Source organism: Protomyctophum bolini, assembly GCF_963924005.1.
Source record: "Protomyctophum bolini genome assembly, chromosome: 16".
Classification (NCBI taxonomy): Eukaryota; Metazoa; Chordata; class Actinopteri; order Myctophiformes; family Myctophidae; genus Protomyctophum; species Protomyctophum bolini.
Window position 1 is genome coordinate 20488269 of NC_137877.1, and position 16425 is coordinate 20504693.

The window sequence follows — 16425 nt, forward strand, 5'->3', positions numbered from 1 at the left end:
AACAACAATAATAACAAATGGAACCCTGCTGCCATGATGGTGACATAATTATAAACAAAACAACGACACCCCGGTAGGGGAGGAAGAGGAAATAATCAGTTTGGACGTGAGACTCACGTTTCCACCTCGTGCCGAGTAGGCCCTCCTGTCCAGGGAGCCACACCTAGCCTGAACATGGCTAAAGTCCAGCCTAACACTGGGGATGAGCACCTGAAGGAGGAACGCAGTGGGACAGGAGTTGAGTTTATCTCTCTCTCTGTGTGTGTGTGTGTGTGTGTGTGTGTGTGTGTGTGTGTGTGTGTGTGTGTGTGTGTGTGTGTGTGTGTGAGAGAGAGATATGTTTCCCTTCACACAGCAGTGTTGTTTCCCAAGCTTAATCCATTAAAACCGGGAAAGCATATCTGTGACTTCTGTGTCCGTTTATATTTGAGCGATATAATATAGTCCATTGGTTGGCTAGTCAAAAATAGCAGATAGTACAAGTTCAACTCATAGTGCCATCGTGCCATGCTATCAGCTTGTATATCTGCTATTTTTGAAACATCGTGAAAATGTGAGCAAATCTATAGTTAATATTTATCACACACACACACAACACAACACAACACACACACACACACACACACACACACACACACACACACACACACACACACACACACACACACACACACACACACACACACACACACACACACACACACACACACACACACACACACACACACACACACACACACACACACACACACACACACACACACACACACACACACACACACACACACACACACACACACACACACACACACACACACACACACACACACACACACACACACACACACACACACACACACACACACACACACACACACACGTGTTAGACTGGGCAAGCTCTAAACTGAGTGGGCCACTGCCCGCGTGGCCAACTGGACCCTACGCCGGTGACACACACACACCTCCACCCCCCGGCCCCACCGCGTGGGCAGATGTCAAGCTGGTGCTTTGGGGGGTGAAGAGGGGTGAAGAGGGGTTTTGGGGGGTGAAGAGGGGTGAAGAGGGGTTTTGGGGGGGTGAAGAGCCCTTTCTATGTAGTGGCTGGCAGCACAGCGCACACACAGGCAACTCATAAAGATGTCAGTAAAACACTGAAGCCCCCCTAATCAGACCATGAGTGGAGGCTTGTAAGAGTTGATTCATACAGACATGATGACACGGTCTCCAGCATGGCTGCTTCTTCCCCTGTCTGCCTCCCTGCGGGCACAACCTCTGGGAAGGCATGGTCCTGAATGAGAGTAGTCCAATTATCTTTAAAGAGCCACTTCAACCCTTTTGCAACCAGATCTTATTTTAATGCTGTTTAGGACACAAGAAACACTTTCCTGGGGTTTTTATGTGTGCAATATGTGTTTTTAGATTATATGATATTTTAGTCACGGCGCCATGTGCATGACCAAAATTCGTCATGAAAATGTGGTCTCACTTCCTTCCTGGACTACAAGGCACACCTCCACGCAGCCTCCCCCTCTCCTCAAGGAGGGGCAGTGAACCAAAGCATTATGGTCATTGTAGGAATACCGGTGTTCAAGTAAAGTAAAAGTATGTAAAAAGTACAGTCATTGAGTAAATGCACTTGTTTACTTTTCCAGTACTGGATATCTGGCCCACACTGGAGTCAAGGGGACAGGCTCAAAGAGATTCCCACAGGCAAACAACTGGCCATTTGAAATGCAGATTTGCCCTCTGCTGACAAAGTGCTCCAGACGAATACAGAAGAGAGGGTGTGAGGTAAAGTATAAGAAACTGCCTTCAGGGAGAATGTGGCAAGTGGCAGAAACATAACCATGTTTTTTTCCATGTATTATTCACTGACACATGAGACGAGTCACTGAGAAGAGTGTGTTGGTGAGAATGGAGCATCTTCAAAGCAACAGACTGAAGCACGCACGCACACACACACACACACACACACACACACACACACACACACACACACACACACACACACACACACACACACACACACACACACACACACACACACACACACACACACACACACACACACACACACACACACACACACACACACACACACACACACACACACACACACACACACACACACACACACACACACACACACACACACACACACACACACACACACACACACACACACACACACCTTTGACTTAATTTAGTATTCCATATCCTATGAATCATGCATACATTTTGATCCTCATCCAATGATTCTCCACGAGGAATATTCAAACATAATCACTTGCCAACAACCTAGTCCATGTTAGGACCTGCAGTGTGCATTGGGTTACAGTGTGAGTCATGGCTGAGGGAACACCCCCTACTGTAAATAGCTTCCCGTGGCCATGGTGTGAGTGCTCGTTTTTCACTGAATGAATGTCCCTGCATACAGTATACTTCCGCATTGACTTAAGACAAAACAAGCCCATTAATATGGCCATACATTCCTAATAAAACAATATTAGATGGATTTATCATTATATCATTATAATTACTATGTGGGTCTATAATAATTAATGTTCTGGTTATTTATTATAACATTACACACATACTTTAGCCAGGGCTTAATAAGTAGAGACACCAGAATGATTCTGTCACTCGATGGGATTCAAACTCACCCAAACCTATAGGGAATTATAGTATATACTGTATATCAAAGAAATGTTGCTTGTTAGATTTGCCAAACTGGAACTTATCATATTTTCCCACAACTTTGGAAAAAAACAAGCCAAAATAAGCCAACATGGCAACAATGACAAAGTCATTGCTTTGCAAGTCGCGTCAAGTCACGCGTCATTGGCGCTAAAGTCTAAGTGGAGTTGCCACTCTTTTGCTTGATCAAGTGGAGTCTACAGTCTCTGGAGTCCACACCTCTGGTGTTTGGTGTGTGGACAGGGTTTCATGGGGTTTGGTGTGTGAACAAGGTTTCATGGTGTTTGGTGTGTGAACAGGGTTTCATGGTGTTTGGTGTGTGAACAGGGTTTCATGGTGTTTGGTGTGTGAACAGGGTTTCATGGTGTTTGGTGTGTGAACAGGGTTTCATGGTGTTTGGTGTGTGAACAGGGTTTCACGGGTTTAAATGGTTTCGTCTCATCACAAATCTACTGTATGGTAGACCAGTGGTTCTCAAAGTGGGGTCCTTGGCCCCCCAAGGACCCCACTTTGGGGTCAGCAAAATGGCTCAGCAAAATGCGTCAATATAGCATAACAATCATTTTAACCACTTCTGATTTATGTTTTAAAAAACATCAAGAATGTTTGGATTTTCAGATGGGGGTTCGAGGCCACATACACAATTTAGGGGTCCTTGCCATAATAAAAGTGTGAGAACCACTGAACTAGGATTCGGGGGGAGGTGGAGGAGGAGGAGGGGGGTTTCCTCACCTGGCCCCCTTTGGGCTGGTACTTGATGTTGTCCGTGGAGCCGATCTTGGACTTGATGTTCTTGTAATCGGGGAGCGGCTGGTTAATGATGCGTAGCTGCTTGGGCGTGGTGGCGGGCGACTTGGGCGGGGTGCGCACCAACGCCACCACCCTCCTCTCCTGGGAGGGGACAATTATTTAAAATGATTATTCATAAAATAGAGGTTTATATTGTTGCTGTTCCTTATTTACGCTTTCTGTAAATCAACGCCCCACTACAGCGTCACACAAAAGCATCTAAAGTAGCAGATATACAAGCTATAAGCCAACCGGCATTGATTGATTGATTGAAATATTTATTAACAGTAACATTAATAACATTAACAGCAGAATTACAGTACATTTCAAGCACAAACTCAATACAAAGACTGTTAACTGTGAGTGGACGACCCAATTAAGCATTACACTTGTTTACAACAGGGTCCACCATGTTCAATTCATCAAAACATTTAGAGACAGAACAGGAATTCATCATAATGGAAGCAAAAAGGCATAAAAAAAAAGTCGTCTGGACTGCCCCAGACGGTCGGGGTTTAAAAAAGTTTGAGAACCCCTGAAGCAGGACATTTATTTACGGCAAAAAATATAACAATAAAAAGTTATAATATAAGAGGTTTCTGCCTGTGGATAATAGTATTCCCAGTACCTGTGAGAGCAGGCTGAGGGAGCGTGGGGTGCCAGGCGTCCGTGACGACAGCGAGGAGTAGCTGGGCGGGGTGCCCGGGGTGATGCCCGTGGAGCCACCGGCCAGGGGTGTGGAATGGCCGCTGCGGGCTGAGCGGGAACGGCCCGTTTCTGGACCTGGTTTGAGATGGGGGTGGACTACTTGAGTACTTAAAAGAACAACATCACCCAATTCCAACTCATCTTCATACAGCTGGTGCTCACTAATGCTCATTATAAGATGTGGAGCGCCCTCTACCTGTCATACTAGCGGCCCGTCCTGTCCTATGCTCCGCCCTCATCTCAGTGCTGAACGCTATGCAGGGATAGATAGATAGATAGATAGATAGATAGATAGATAGATAGATAGATAGATAGATAGATAGATAGATAGATAGGGAAAGTTGAAAGTCTTTAAAAAGAAGAGAGAGTAACACTGTACAGAGGAGAACAGGAAACGAAGAGAAGGTAAATCTATGCAGAGGAGAACAGAGAAACATTCAAGTCTTTAAATTTAGTTTTTTTTCAACCAAGGTTCATGTTTTAGGAATTTAGGTTGTTATTAGAGAAAGTAAATGAGTGTTATTTATTTTCCATTAGCTGCTTTCTTTCGTTTTAGGGATTTTAGCTATTTTTGACAGGGGGCGGGGGCATTCGAACATGGGGCTAAATATGTATTTATTTTACAAAACTTTTTTACAAAAATTTTATTTAGGAACCTTGGTTGAAAAAACCTAAAGTTGTCCTTTAAAAAACAAAATACGGGAAGAAGGGCAAAAAGAGGAAACAAGAAGTTTGGGAGAAGACATCTTAACACATCGACTGCTAACAGCCCCATGTAGTGGTGGCTTAGAGGCCGTCCATGTATTTAATAGACTAGACTCTTAGATTGAAAGCCAATTTGGCCGGAAACTGCGAGTCAGGAAGTAAAAATCCGCTATGTCCCGCGATTGTCATTGAATCCACCCAAAACATACTTTTTATAAGCGAGGATCATATCGTTCATCGAGAAATGAGCCGCAAATCAAGCTTGCTTTGATACAAAAAGAAGAATCCGAGATATTATGATTCTAAAAACTTTGTAGAAACACACCCAAGTACACCCAACCCAAGTACAGGGAAAGCTAAGTGTAATGCATACTCTTTCCGACGTCCACATTTTCTTTTCTTTCTTTCTTTCTAATACCAAACTGGGGGTACTCGAAATTAAAGCACACACACGTACATGTGGGTCTGCGTGGGGCTGTGGAACCGGAGCTGGTGATGGAGGTGGAGCTCTCCTCGTGTTCGTGGGGGCTGCGGCGACTCAAGATGGAGGCGGGGCGTGGCAGAGAGGACGGCTTCTCCGGACTCCGCGAACCGCCGTCCTGTCACACGCACACACACACACACACACACACACACACACACACACACACACACACACACACACACACACACACACACACACACACACACACACACACACACACACACACACACACACACACACACACACACACACACACACACACACACACACACACACACACACACACACACACACACACACACACACACACACACACACACACACACACACACACACACACACAGACAAACAGGGTGTCACCTTTTAAGAACTTGAGAGGTTCATCCGTTCAGTGGTGCATACTGTGTATATCTAGTGTGCGGCTGAGCATACGTAGACATGGTAATGCCCCGTCTGCCTCTGATTGGCCTGCCGACACTGCCCGTCTCGGCTGTCCTCCGAGATGCAAGGTTACTCCGTGGTGGGTAAATGATACAAGAGAATGACAGCTTGGCACGCGCGACAGAATGCAGCCTTTTAAGTTTAACTGACTTGTACGTTTTATTTTCCACCACCTCGCAGCAGAGATCAGACTATCCAGCATAGCTATATCCACCTCAGAGGACAGTCAAGACGGGCAGTGTCGGTAGGCCAATCAGAGGCAGGCGGGGCATGCATACTGTATATGCCTGGTACTGTAATGCATGCCGGCATTGTGATGCACTCAGCGGAGTCAGTGCCGATGTGTAAAGAAGTGTTCGGAGCTTTTGTGTGAGTCATGTGAATTTTGTATGCTTTATTGAAAAAATCATTAAAAAAAGAAATGTTCGGAGGTGGAGAAAAAAATATCGCCTCTGTCGGGTGGAAACCTCATACAGTATGTCCAGACCAAAACTATTGCTTTTCAGGATTCAAATTAAAGTAAAGTAGCTGAATTTTCAAGCTTGTGGATCTGCAACTTTTGATACGTGTGACACTGTTATGTAGTATGATGATGCATAAAATAACTGCAATTGAGGTTAAGTGCAAACTCTGGGGGGTGGGAATCACCATCCACTGGGTCCCCAAATGAGAGATAAATATAGCTGCCTGCAGCTATATTTATTTTAAAAAAATTATTGTGTAGAACGTTTCACAAAAATTGCTCAAAAATCAGGTTTAATCGTTTTTTTTAACTGCTCAAAATGGCGGAAAATCTGATGGCGGAGCTTACTGGTCAAAGTGACAGATGTGTTCTGCATGAGTCAAGGCACATTTGAAAACAATGCCATGGCTTTTGGCCAAACGAGGCATGAATATGCCTGTTCAATGTTTTAATTTTCAAACAATTGCTATTGCGCTCCACTTTAGCCATTTAGTGTAAGACTGGTTTCAGTGCTATTTTGCATGACCCTCTACCATACTGTAAAGTTTCATAAACATGTGACAAATTAGGGTTAAAGAGGTTAAACGGATTATGATGCTACATTAACATGCTATATTAACACATTTTGCAATGGGGATCCCGTGGAATACCCTGGAAGGTCCCCTGGTCCACAGACCCCAATTTGAGAATCACTTCTCAAAAACTCAATTAGGCCAGACACAGCAACTTAGAGCAGATGGAAACAGATGTTTAACCACTTAAACCCCATATGGTTGACTATAAGTCACCCTTGTTACTAGCACTTTTAACAATAAAACATGCTAAAAAGGCCGAGCTGCTTCAGTGTCTGTCCTTCGCTGAATACTTTAATAGTCATAAATGTAAACAGCACGTGGTCAGACATCAAGGCTAACACAAAAAAGGTCCTCGTGGGGACCTGTTTCCATTGTGGTCCTATAGTATGTATGACCTTGTCAATGCACATCAACTCTCACTTTTACAGTTGCTTCACCTAATGACTGTAGGCTGTACAGTGTAGGCAGTTAGAGAGCAACTTGACATTTAAGGCGTGTTATTTTCGGAAGAATAGCTGTCATTAGCGATGTGGAGGAGTGAAATGGAGTCACGACACTCGCCGCTGGAGAAATGTCACAGGGTGAATTAACACCCACTGTGTAAATAGAAGAGGATTCTTAATTCTACCCTGTACAAAAAGAAAGGATGCAAGAAATGTCAGTCATATTATGCCAGCTTGTGCCAAACTAAAACCCTTGAAAAGTACTGAGATGACTCTTGCATCTTACTAAATATGACCTTTCACATCTTAAGCTAACTAGTGGATTTATTCATGCACTCTTACAAGGCTATTGTATCACCGAGGTGGTTGCTGTATGCACATATATTTTCTCTGTCATTCATGTTTTTAGATGAATTGAGTACGAGGACCCCAATGGAAACAAGCCAATAGGAATTCTGGGATTCATTAGAAGACCTTGTGCTTGTCAAACTGTCAATGAAACTGTTGTTTGGGCGATTCATCTATCAAATAAGATATGTTTAGATTATTGACCAAACTGAAGAACATTTCCCTTTTCATGTAGCGTCGGCAGTTGTGATGTGATGCCATAGCCTGAGAGGACATTGCACTGATCCAGTCAGTGATGATGCATCAAACTCTGTGGTCCAATCCCAATCCGCTCCCTTGCTGACTCAATGAGCCCTCACTGACTTAGCTGCGTGTTCATGTGAAGTCTGCGAGGGCTTGAGGGCTGTCCCATTTGAAATCGTTAAGTCAATGAGTGCTCAGTCTCACCCCTTTATGTGCCCTTTGCCAAAGTCAGCATCGATGCTGACTTTGGCAAAGAAATTACCCACAGTTCATAGCTCATACGCATGAGGCATTGAGGACTCCTCATTGCCTTAAATGACAGCCAATGAGGAGAAAGTGTTGAAAACCAGCTTGCTTAAAAGCTGGCAAAAAGCACAGAGTCACACATATGAGCTTTTATTGTGAAATGGTAGTAGCAGACACTCACCGAGGCTCTGTCCCTCGACTGTCTGGCTACACTGAGGGGCTGGCGACCTTCTGGCACTGCAGAGAGAGAGAGAGAGAGAGAGAGAGAGAGAGAGAGAGAGAGAGAGAGAGAGAGAGAGAGAGAGAGACACAGACAGACAGAGGAAGAAACGATGATCAGAAATAAAACACACAGGCAAGTTTAGACGTTACATGTCGTTGTTGTCGGTGGAAACCTTGTATGTCCAAAAAAAAGTTACTTTTCAGGAAATTGAAACAATAACCTGTGCTCCAATTTTCATTTCCAAAATATTTCGGCTAAAATAGCAAATCTACAAGCTCACAAGTGTCACATCCTGACACTGTGTGAGCTTATAGTTTGCATGAAACTTGCATGAACTTTGTATGACAAAGCAGAGCATTAACTTACAAAAATAACTATGGTTACGGACAGGAATGATATACTGTATTAGCAGAGAACACCACAGCACAGAGACTTGTGCATAACACATACATACAGGTACACAGACACTCTCCCAGTAGAAATAACACTTTCTATCTTTTCACACCCTAAACCTGGCATGGAATATGGTAAGGCATATGACACTATGACACTGTTGAATGGATGTTGGATGTCCAAAAAGGTTGTTTTCAGGAAATGGAAAACATGCCACAAAACATGGCATCATATGTATTGCAGCGCTGGGCCAATTCTGGTCCGTTGACTATCATTGCGCATGTTCATGATGACACGTGAACGCTGTTTCATACGTGAACGCGTGCAATGATAGTCAACGGCACAGCGCGTTCACAATTTGGCCCAATCCATCCCAGAATGCTGGGAAGGAGGAGTGAAATCGCCTCATGCGCTTTTGAGTAACTTGATGCAAGTGGATGGGAGGAGAAATCCAGTGCTGTCTCTATTAATATATACTCTAAGCTCTGGCCTGACAGCGTGTCGTGTGGTCGAGTCCCGTTCACGACGACCTTTGCTGCGTGTCTCTCCCCTTCTCTCTCTCCCTCTTTCCTGTCTATCTTCACTTGTAAGCAAAAAAGCCAAAAACTAAAACAAAAACAAACAGAGCTTGCAGATCTCCTACTTCGGATGCTTTAGCGTTACTGTAGTATGATCAAGTAGTAGCCAGTTCATTTAGGATCAAACACAACGAGTTAGAATATGGAGATAAGAGGTTTCTACCCGACAGGGATATTTAGCTGTGGTAACAGGCTGCATAGAGAAAGCTCTCTTCTGCAACCATTTGGCTGCTTCTCACACAGAATGGAAGAGATGGTATGGTATTATAAGGCAGGCCAACCCCTGGAGACAAGCTAATTGGGGCAATGCAGCATTCTAGGGAGGGCATCGCAAACTCTTCAGTCCAACACCCCAAAAAGATACATTTGGTGTCTATCCCCCAGCTCCAAACTAAAATGTTTGGGGTAATTTTAATGTCTACTCAGGCTTTTGAGTGTAGAAGTTAAGTATCTTGATTCCCTTTTCAATTAAGTTACAATGGGTTAGTATAGGAAGGGGGTGTGTCGGATCAAATGAATATCAAATATCTGAATACTTGAGTCAAGCTACTTAAAATCTGTCTGGGGTGCTTCCAATCTTTATGGAATTCAATTTGGGAATATTTCTGAAATTCTTTGGAATATTGTTAGATGTTTTTAAGTTCTTAAAAATATCTACCTATTTATACTTTGTAGGGAAAAAAGGACATTTACTCATGACCCATAAAAATGGTTACATGACCAAAGAATATTCTTTTGGTAAACACTGGTTTAAGTGACACAATGTAGAGGCGTGTTGAGGGGAGGCATGGAGTGTCAAGTGTCTCCGTGACTGCATGAACAGTGGGGAGTATTTAAACACAATGAGGTCCTGCACACTACTAGTTGCCTGGTAACCACTGATATTAGAAATAAATAAATAAAATAAAAATAAATAAATGAGTCGCTATTGTAACTGATTAACGCCGTAGAGAAAGGAAAGCATCAGCCATTTCTCAATACAGGCCTTTCAAAACATCTCTGTATGGTGGAAACCTCATAAACAGCTGAAAATTAACACGGCCTAAGCATGGTGGTAAGTACAGTACATGGGCAAATAAGTTGACATTCACCGATGGCAGTAGCCAATGTTGGTTATCTATAATGAAGATCTATTACTTTCTCTGGCACAAAACGGCGGATGGATAGCAAATTAGCAATACAAAATTTGTATTGGATATCGGCCAAATTGTTAATTTAAACATCTGCATTATGAGCCCAGAATTTCCATATCGGTGCATACCTAACAAACATTAATATGAAACTGAAGCACCGGGAAACCGAAGGGTCCCAGAAGACATGGCAACAGAATGGAGAAGAAAAACAAGGAAAGCAAACCGAATAAAAGCATTAAAGTAAAGGAAAACAACAACCAAAGGAAAAAACACAAAAGAAAAACGTATGGCAATGAATTATTATTATTACTTTTAATTATTATTATTCACATTTGCAGCAATGCGTGACAGATGGAAGACAAGAATAACACGGATGGCAGGCAGTGGTGAACTTGTGAGGCTACGTGTTCGGGGCGGGACAGCCTTTCTATCCGGCAGGCAGGGTCACCTGTGGCTCTCCTCCGGGGGCAGGAGTGGTGCTGGGTGGGACGGGCGTGAGGGCCGGACACTTTCAGAGCGCTCCTCCTAGACGGGGAGCGAGTCTGAAGAACCTCTGCTTTTTTAGTCAGCTCCGTCTTCTTTATCACAGCTAGTAGAGGGAGAGAGAGAGAGAGTGTGTGTGTGTGTGTGTGTGTGTGTGTGTTTGGGGGTCAGTATTCTCCTGACCTTACAGTCGGTATTGTCTATGAATTAAAAACAATTTAATTAGAAGTATTGATACTGTATATACGGTAGTCATGAGAGAGAGAGAGACGGTAGCCGTGAGAACCTTTTTTCTTCTTGGTCTCCTCTCTGGGGATGTAGACGGGTTCTTTGCGGACAGGCCTGCGTTCTGGCGTGGACATGCGACCCTTCAGCCTGCTGCCTTTAGCCTTGGGCTTAACAGGCTTGTCCTGCTGTCGCGGTTTCTGCTGCTTGTCCTGGGACGCGGCGTGGGGCTTCTTGGGCGGGCTGTCCACCTTTGGCAGGGGCTCGATCTGCTCCGTGGCCATGCTCTTATCGTCATCTGTGGAGCGGGGCGGGGAAATGTCAAAGATGCCGCTTATGACTTACGGATGGATCTAAATTAGGCACGTAACGATTCATCGCAAATCGATTCAAACTGGCGACAATTTAACCCTGCAGTTTCTCAGTGGACTTTGGTAGAAGATAATCAAAAATGATAATGTGAGCGGTGCTTTGGACTTTATGTACACATTTGTATATAGTTTTGCTGTAAATTGCATTCATCAAATTTATTCTGCACTTTTGGATTCTGGATTCACCTAAGGAATGTTTAAAAAATAAAACTCTCCACAAGTCAAAGACACCATATAAACAATATAAATAAAGTCATTTCATGGGAAAACTCCTCCTTTAAATACTTGAATCCCAGCATCCGTATTGTGGGGAAAGCTTTTGCAGAAAATAGTCGATCATCAAGCTTACAACATGTCACACTGCGACGTGTTGTAAGCTTTGTCGATCTGCAATTTTCGGCTACCTCCCCCTTTAGGGGTGGTTATGGTCATAATGGACATTTTCAGGTAATGGATGGTTCTGGGTTAGTACCCTTCATAGTCAAAAAGAGACAATCATTTATTTACCAATCAAACTGTTTGTCCATGATTGGAGACAGGGGTGGAAGGAGGAGGAATGCAAAACAAAAGTAGAAAGGACAGACAACAGACAAACAAACAAACAGATCTCACCTTGAGTGTCGATCCATGAGCTGTCCAGAATGGAGTCATCCATGGTGGTTTCGTCCCTATCATAGCTCCCCGTCTGTCCCTCTGTCTCTGTGGCCTCCTTCTCTGGGTTTGCGGGACTCTCCTCCGGAGCTTCCGGTACATCGGACACCTCCTCCAGGCTGGCAGCCTCCATCTCAACCTCCTGCGCCAGCTCCACAGACTCCTCCTCCTCCTCCTCTTCCTCTCCCTCCTCTTTCCCGACCACAGCCTGGCGGGCCTCGGTGTCGGGAGCTGGTGCAGAGAAGCGGACACTGTGTCCGCCTGGCTCCTCTCCCTCGTCAATTGTCTGCACCACAGTGATGAAGTCATCTTCCACGGTCACGACCGACTCTATGGCTGTGCGGCTCTCGGGGACATCCTTGACCGCCGCTCCGGCCACTGGGCCCACTTCTACCTCTTTTTCCTCCTTCGCACCATTTCCCTCCTTCTCCACCGTAACAGGTTTTTCAGCTTCTTTCTCCGCAAGCTTTGTCAATGCCATGTCCTTGGCTATCTCAACAGCTCCAACTGGCTCTACTGACTGCTTGGCTGTCTCTTTCTCTTCCCTCTCTTTCTTCTCTTTCTCTGCCCTCTCTTTGTCCTGCGTCTCCCTCTGCTCTTTCAGTTCCTTCTCTATTTCTTCCCTTTCCTTCTTCTCCCGCTCCACCTTGTCCCTCTCCTGTCTCTGCTTCAGCTCGGTCTCTGCCCTCTCCTTCTCCTCTCTCTCCTCTTTCTGCGTCTTTTCCTGCTCCCCTTTCTCCCTCTGCTGCTTTTCCTCCTGCTCTTTTGTTTCCCTCTCTATCTTCTCTCTCTCCTCTCCTGCTTTCCTCTCCGTCTCCTCCTTGTCTTTGTCCGCCCTCTCAGGTCCAAACGCGGGCGAAGCCGCCCTTTTGGGTGACCCGTAAGCCTCATACTGCTTCAGCTTGGCCGGGGAGAGCACCGGCGAGAGCAGCTTGTCGTCGTCGATGTTGCTCTCCACAGAGGAGGCCGGCGAAGGCTTCAGGGGACGTGCGATGCGGTCCTTGGCTACGCCGGTTAGTTGGTACACGTCCTCTGCGTCTAGCTCCTCGTACGCCTCCTGGTGCACCAGCTTGACCTTCTCCCTCAGCTCCCGTAGCTCCCTCTCCTCCTCCATGCTCAGGGGCCGGTGAACCATTTCCAGCTTGCGGATCTTCATCTCGTAGTCGGCGATCTCGGTCTCCAACGCCGTCCCTTCCCCGCTGGCCTGCCGCTCGGTCTCGCTGAGTGACCTCTCGCTTTCCTCCAGAGTAACTGTGACAGTTGGTGTCACAAACAACTCGGCTGGCTGGCCGGGTGGCGTCTCGTCCATAGAAGGCTTACTTTTTTCTTTGGCAGAATCTTTCCTCTCTGCTTCTTTTTGGACTCTCTCTTTGGTAACATCATCAGGTCCTGATGACTCATCTTCTGATGAGTCCCTGACCGCCAATTTCCTGGCCTGTTCGGCTACCCTTGCCTCGAGGACAGAGGGGGCGAATGCCTGTGCAGAAGTGTCCGAGGGGCTCAGGACATCTGCAGGGGAAGGCATGGGCCCTGAATACTCACTGAACACACAATATCCCATGTCTTCCATCTGGCTTTCACTCTTAATGGCAGCAGGACTATGTTCTCCTGAAACCAGGCTGGCCATCGGGTCACTGGTGAAGACAGGGAAATCAGTGGGGCCATCACAGGGAACTGATTTCCTTCGGGTAATCTCTGGGTCAGTGTTCTCTGAAGCCAATCTGGACCGTGTCCCGGCGAGGTCCAACAACTCAGGTAGGTCTGGGGCCATCACTGTGCCATTTTTGTATGTATACTTAGGAGGGTGAGCGTATTCAGGGGACTGTAATGGTGGGCTGGCTTTGTTAGTGGGCTCAGTGCTATGAGGAGGGGATGATGAGTCAGAGGTGATGGAGGCTGCAGTCTCCAAGATCAGGGGAGGAAAGGGTGGAGGCTTCTCACCAGATGGGGTGGTGGCTGGGAGGTAGTCTGCGGACTCATCCAGACTTCCACTGGTATAGGACATAATGTCTGTGGATAGTGGGGTGAAGTTCCTACTAGGTCTGCTTTGATCCATTGATCCGATGGTGATGTTGAGTGAGTAACTTCTCTGCTCGAGGGCCAATTTTCCTGGAGAAAGCCTGCATTCATTGCTCCTATCAGGAACTATGAACAGGCTGGTGTCTTCTGCTGGACTTTTCCTAGTCTCTGGTTTGTCCTGGGCCTGAGCCAGGGTACTGTAACTAATTTCTTGCTGTGAGGGAACAACTGCAGTCTTCTCTCCAGCTGTGCTTAGTTCATAATATCCTTCACCTGAAGCCCTAGGCTGTGGAGCCTCTTCCACCTCTAAGGTGGACGTTTCAAAATATGCAGACATGCCCGATTTGTCTCCTGCGTCTCTTGAATCTCCTCCCTGGACTCTGACGTCCATCGGACAGAAGTCAGGCTGAGCGGCGATGCTGCTGAACTCTATAACTTCAACTGAAGGCTGCTTCTCAGACACGGTGATGGGTTCATTATACGAAGGCTTAAGTGTGTGTGAACTGCCAGGTTCTTTGGACTGGTTCTCAAGATTGGGCGGAACAAAGGAGGGCATATCCATCGTGGGGCTCTCCGGTACCACCCTCTCACCGGCAAAGAAATCCTGCATCTGGGGCTCAAACGGCTCCTCTGGACGCTTCTCCGATCCAATGCTGTCAGGGCTCATGGAACCACTCTTCTCGCTGGCAGGTTTGTCTGTGTCCATCTTCAAAGCTGAAAACACATCTTTAAGTTGGCTGTTTTTATCACCACAGAGGTACTGTACGTCACTTGTCATGCTGCAGGCGAGATAAAGGTTAGCAGAGGACAAAGAAAGCCATCGTCACGGACACAGGCAAAGCTTTTCCTCAGAAACTTACAGCACAATGACACGGCCATCACTGGAGAACAACGGCGAAATCATGAGGTCCATCGATTCAGATGTGCATGACAATGGCATGGAATGATGTCACAGAACGGGAATGATGTCACAGAACTGGAATGGAACAACTGTGGCATAAGATGAGTAGAAACCAAGTGACAAATGGGACCATGTTATAATTTCAAGACGTCTGATATAGATGAATATAGCATTTCTGTCATTCTTTCACAATACACTGGAAACTGAAAATTAATTTACAGGTTTAAATTTTGCCACAGTAATTTAGCATAATAATTAAATATTTTTCTTTCTATATTTCAAACCAAAAAGAGCAACTCAATTTATTGAATGACAGAGAGATGCCCTACAAAAACACAAAAAAATAAATAATAATAATGGGAATTTCGTTGAGAAAGTAAGTCGATTTGAAGATGCATGGATCGGTCGTAACATTCGGCAGAACGACACAGAAAATTAACCAGCCAAAACCAAAAAGCGAATGGAATTTTTTTTAAATAATGATGGTTGTGTGCATGTAAAATACATTAAAACACATTCTCATTTCTTGGGTGTCATATTTTGGAACCTTAGTGTCCACATACTGACAGAGCATACCCTTTCACATACCATGTTGACAGACCTTTTCCCCTTTTCTCCCAAATTTTAAGTCTTAAGGTTAGGTTTGAGAAAGGCACTTCCCCAGTGCGGAAGTGACCGGGACGTCAAAATGTGACACATTTGGTCACATTTGTTCCAAGAAATTTTAAGAGTGAGAGTTTGCACCTCAATGTGCATTTCTTACATGGTGTAAGGTTATGGTTTGCGGCTGTGAAAAAAAGTGAAACTTTTCTCAACTTTGCTAGGCTCCACCGTTCACACAGCAGCTGGTGTCATATTAGGACAAAGGGCTTTGGTGTAGACGTCAGTAGTGACATGGACCGCGTTGAGTTGACAGGGAGGCATACATTGGTTCGAAGGAGCATTGGTCCGAGGTGCGTTGGGGGTCGGGAGAGGGTTGGGGTTAGGTTTAGGTGTGCTGCCCCGTGGGAGGTTAGGGTTAGGGAGAGGGTTGGGGTTAGGTTTAGGTGTGCTGCCCCGGGGGAGGTTAGGGTTAGGGAGAGGGTTGGGGTTAGGTTTAGGTGTGCTGCCCCGGGGGAGGTTAGGGTTAGGGTGAGGGTTTGAGGTTAGGTTTAGGTGTGCTGCCCCGGGGGAGGTTAGGGTTAGGGTGAGGGTTTGAGGTAGGTTGTCGTTCGGACCAATGCTCCGTCGGACCAAACACATGAACCCGAGTTGACATGGTCTACTTTTGTCGGTGTTACAACATGGTACACGAAAGGATAACCTC

The 16425-nt window shown here is 45.6% G+C and overlaps 1 protein-coding gene across 1 annotated transcript in view; it reads right to left on the reverse strand.

The window, feature by feature from the left end:
* map2 (microtubule-associated protein 2) overlaps window positions 1-16425 on the reverse strand; it is a 95268-nt gene that overhangs the window by 7192 nt on the left and 71651 nt on the right. The window contains 9 exon segments of the mRNA XM_080785935.1: window positions 118-210; window positions 3430-3588; window positions 4115-4269; window positions 4391-4447; window positions 5357-5498; window positions 8324-8379; window positions 10918-11058; window positions 11239-11475; window positions 12161-14932. Of these exon segments, the coding sequence (XP_080642061.1) occupies window positions 118-210; window positions 3430-3588; window positions 4115-4269; window positions 4391-4447; window positions 5357-5498; window positions 8324-8379; window positions 10918-11058; window positions 11239-11475; window positions 12161-14932 (3812 nt within the window).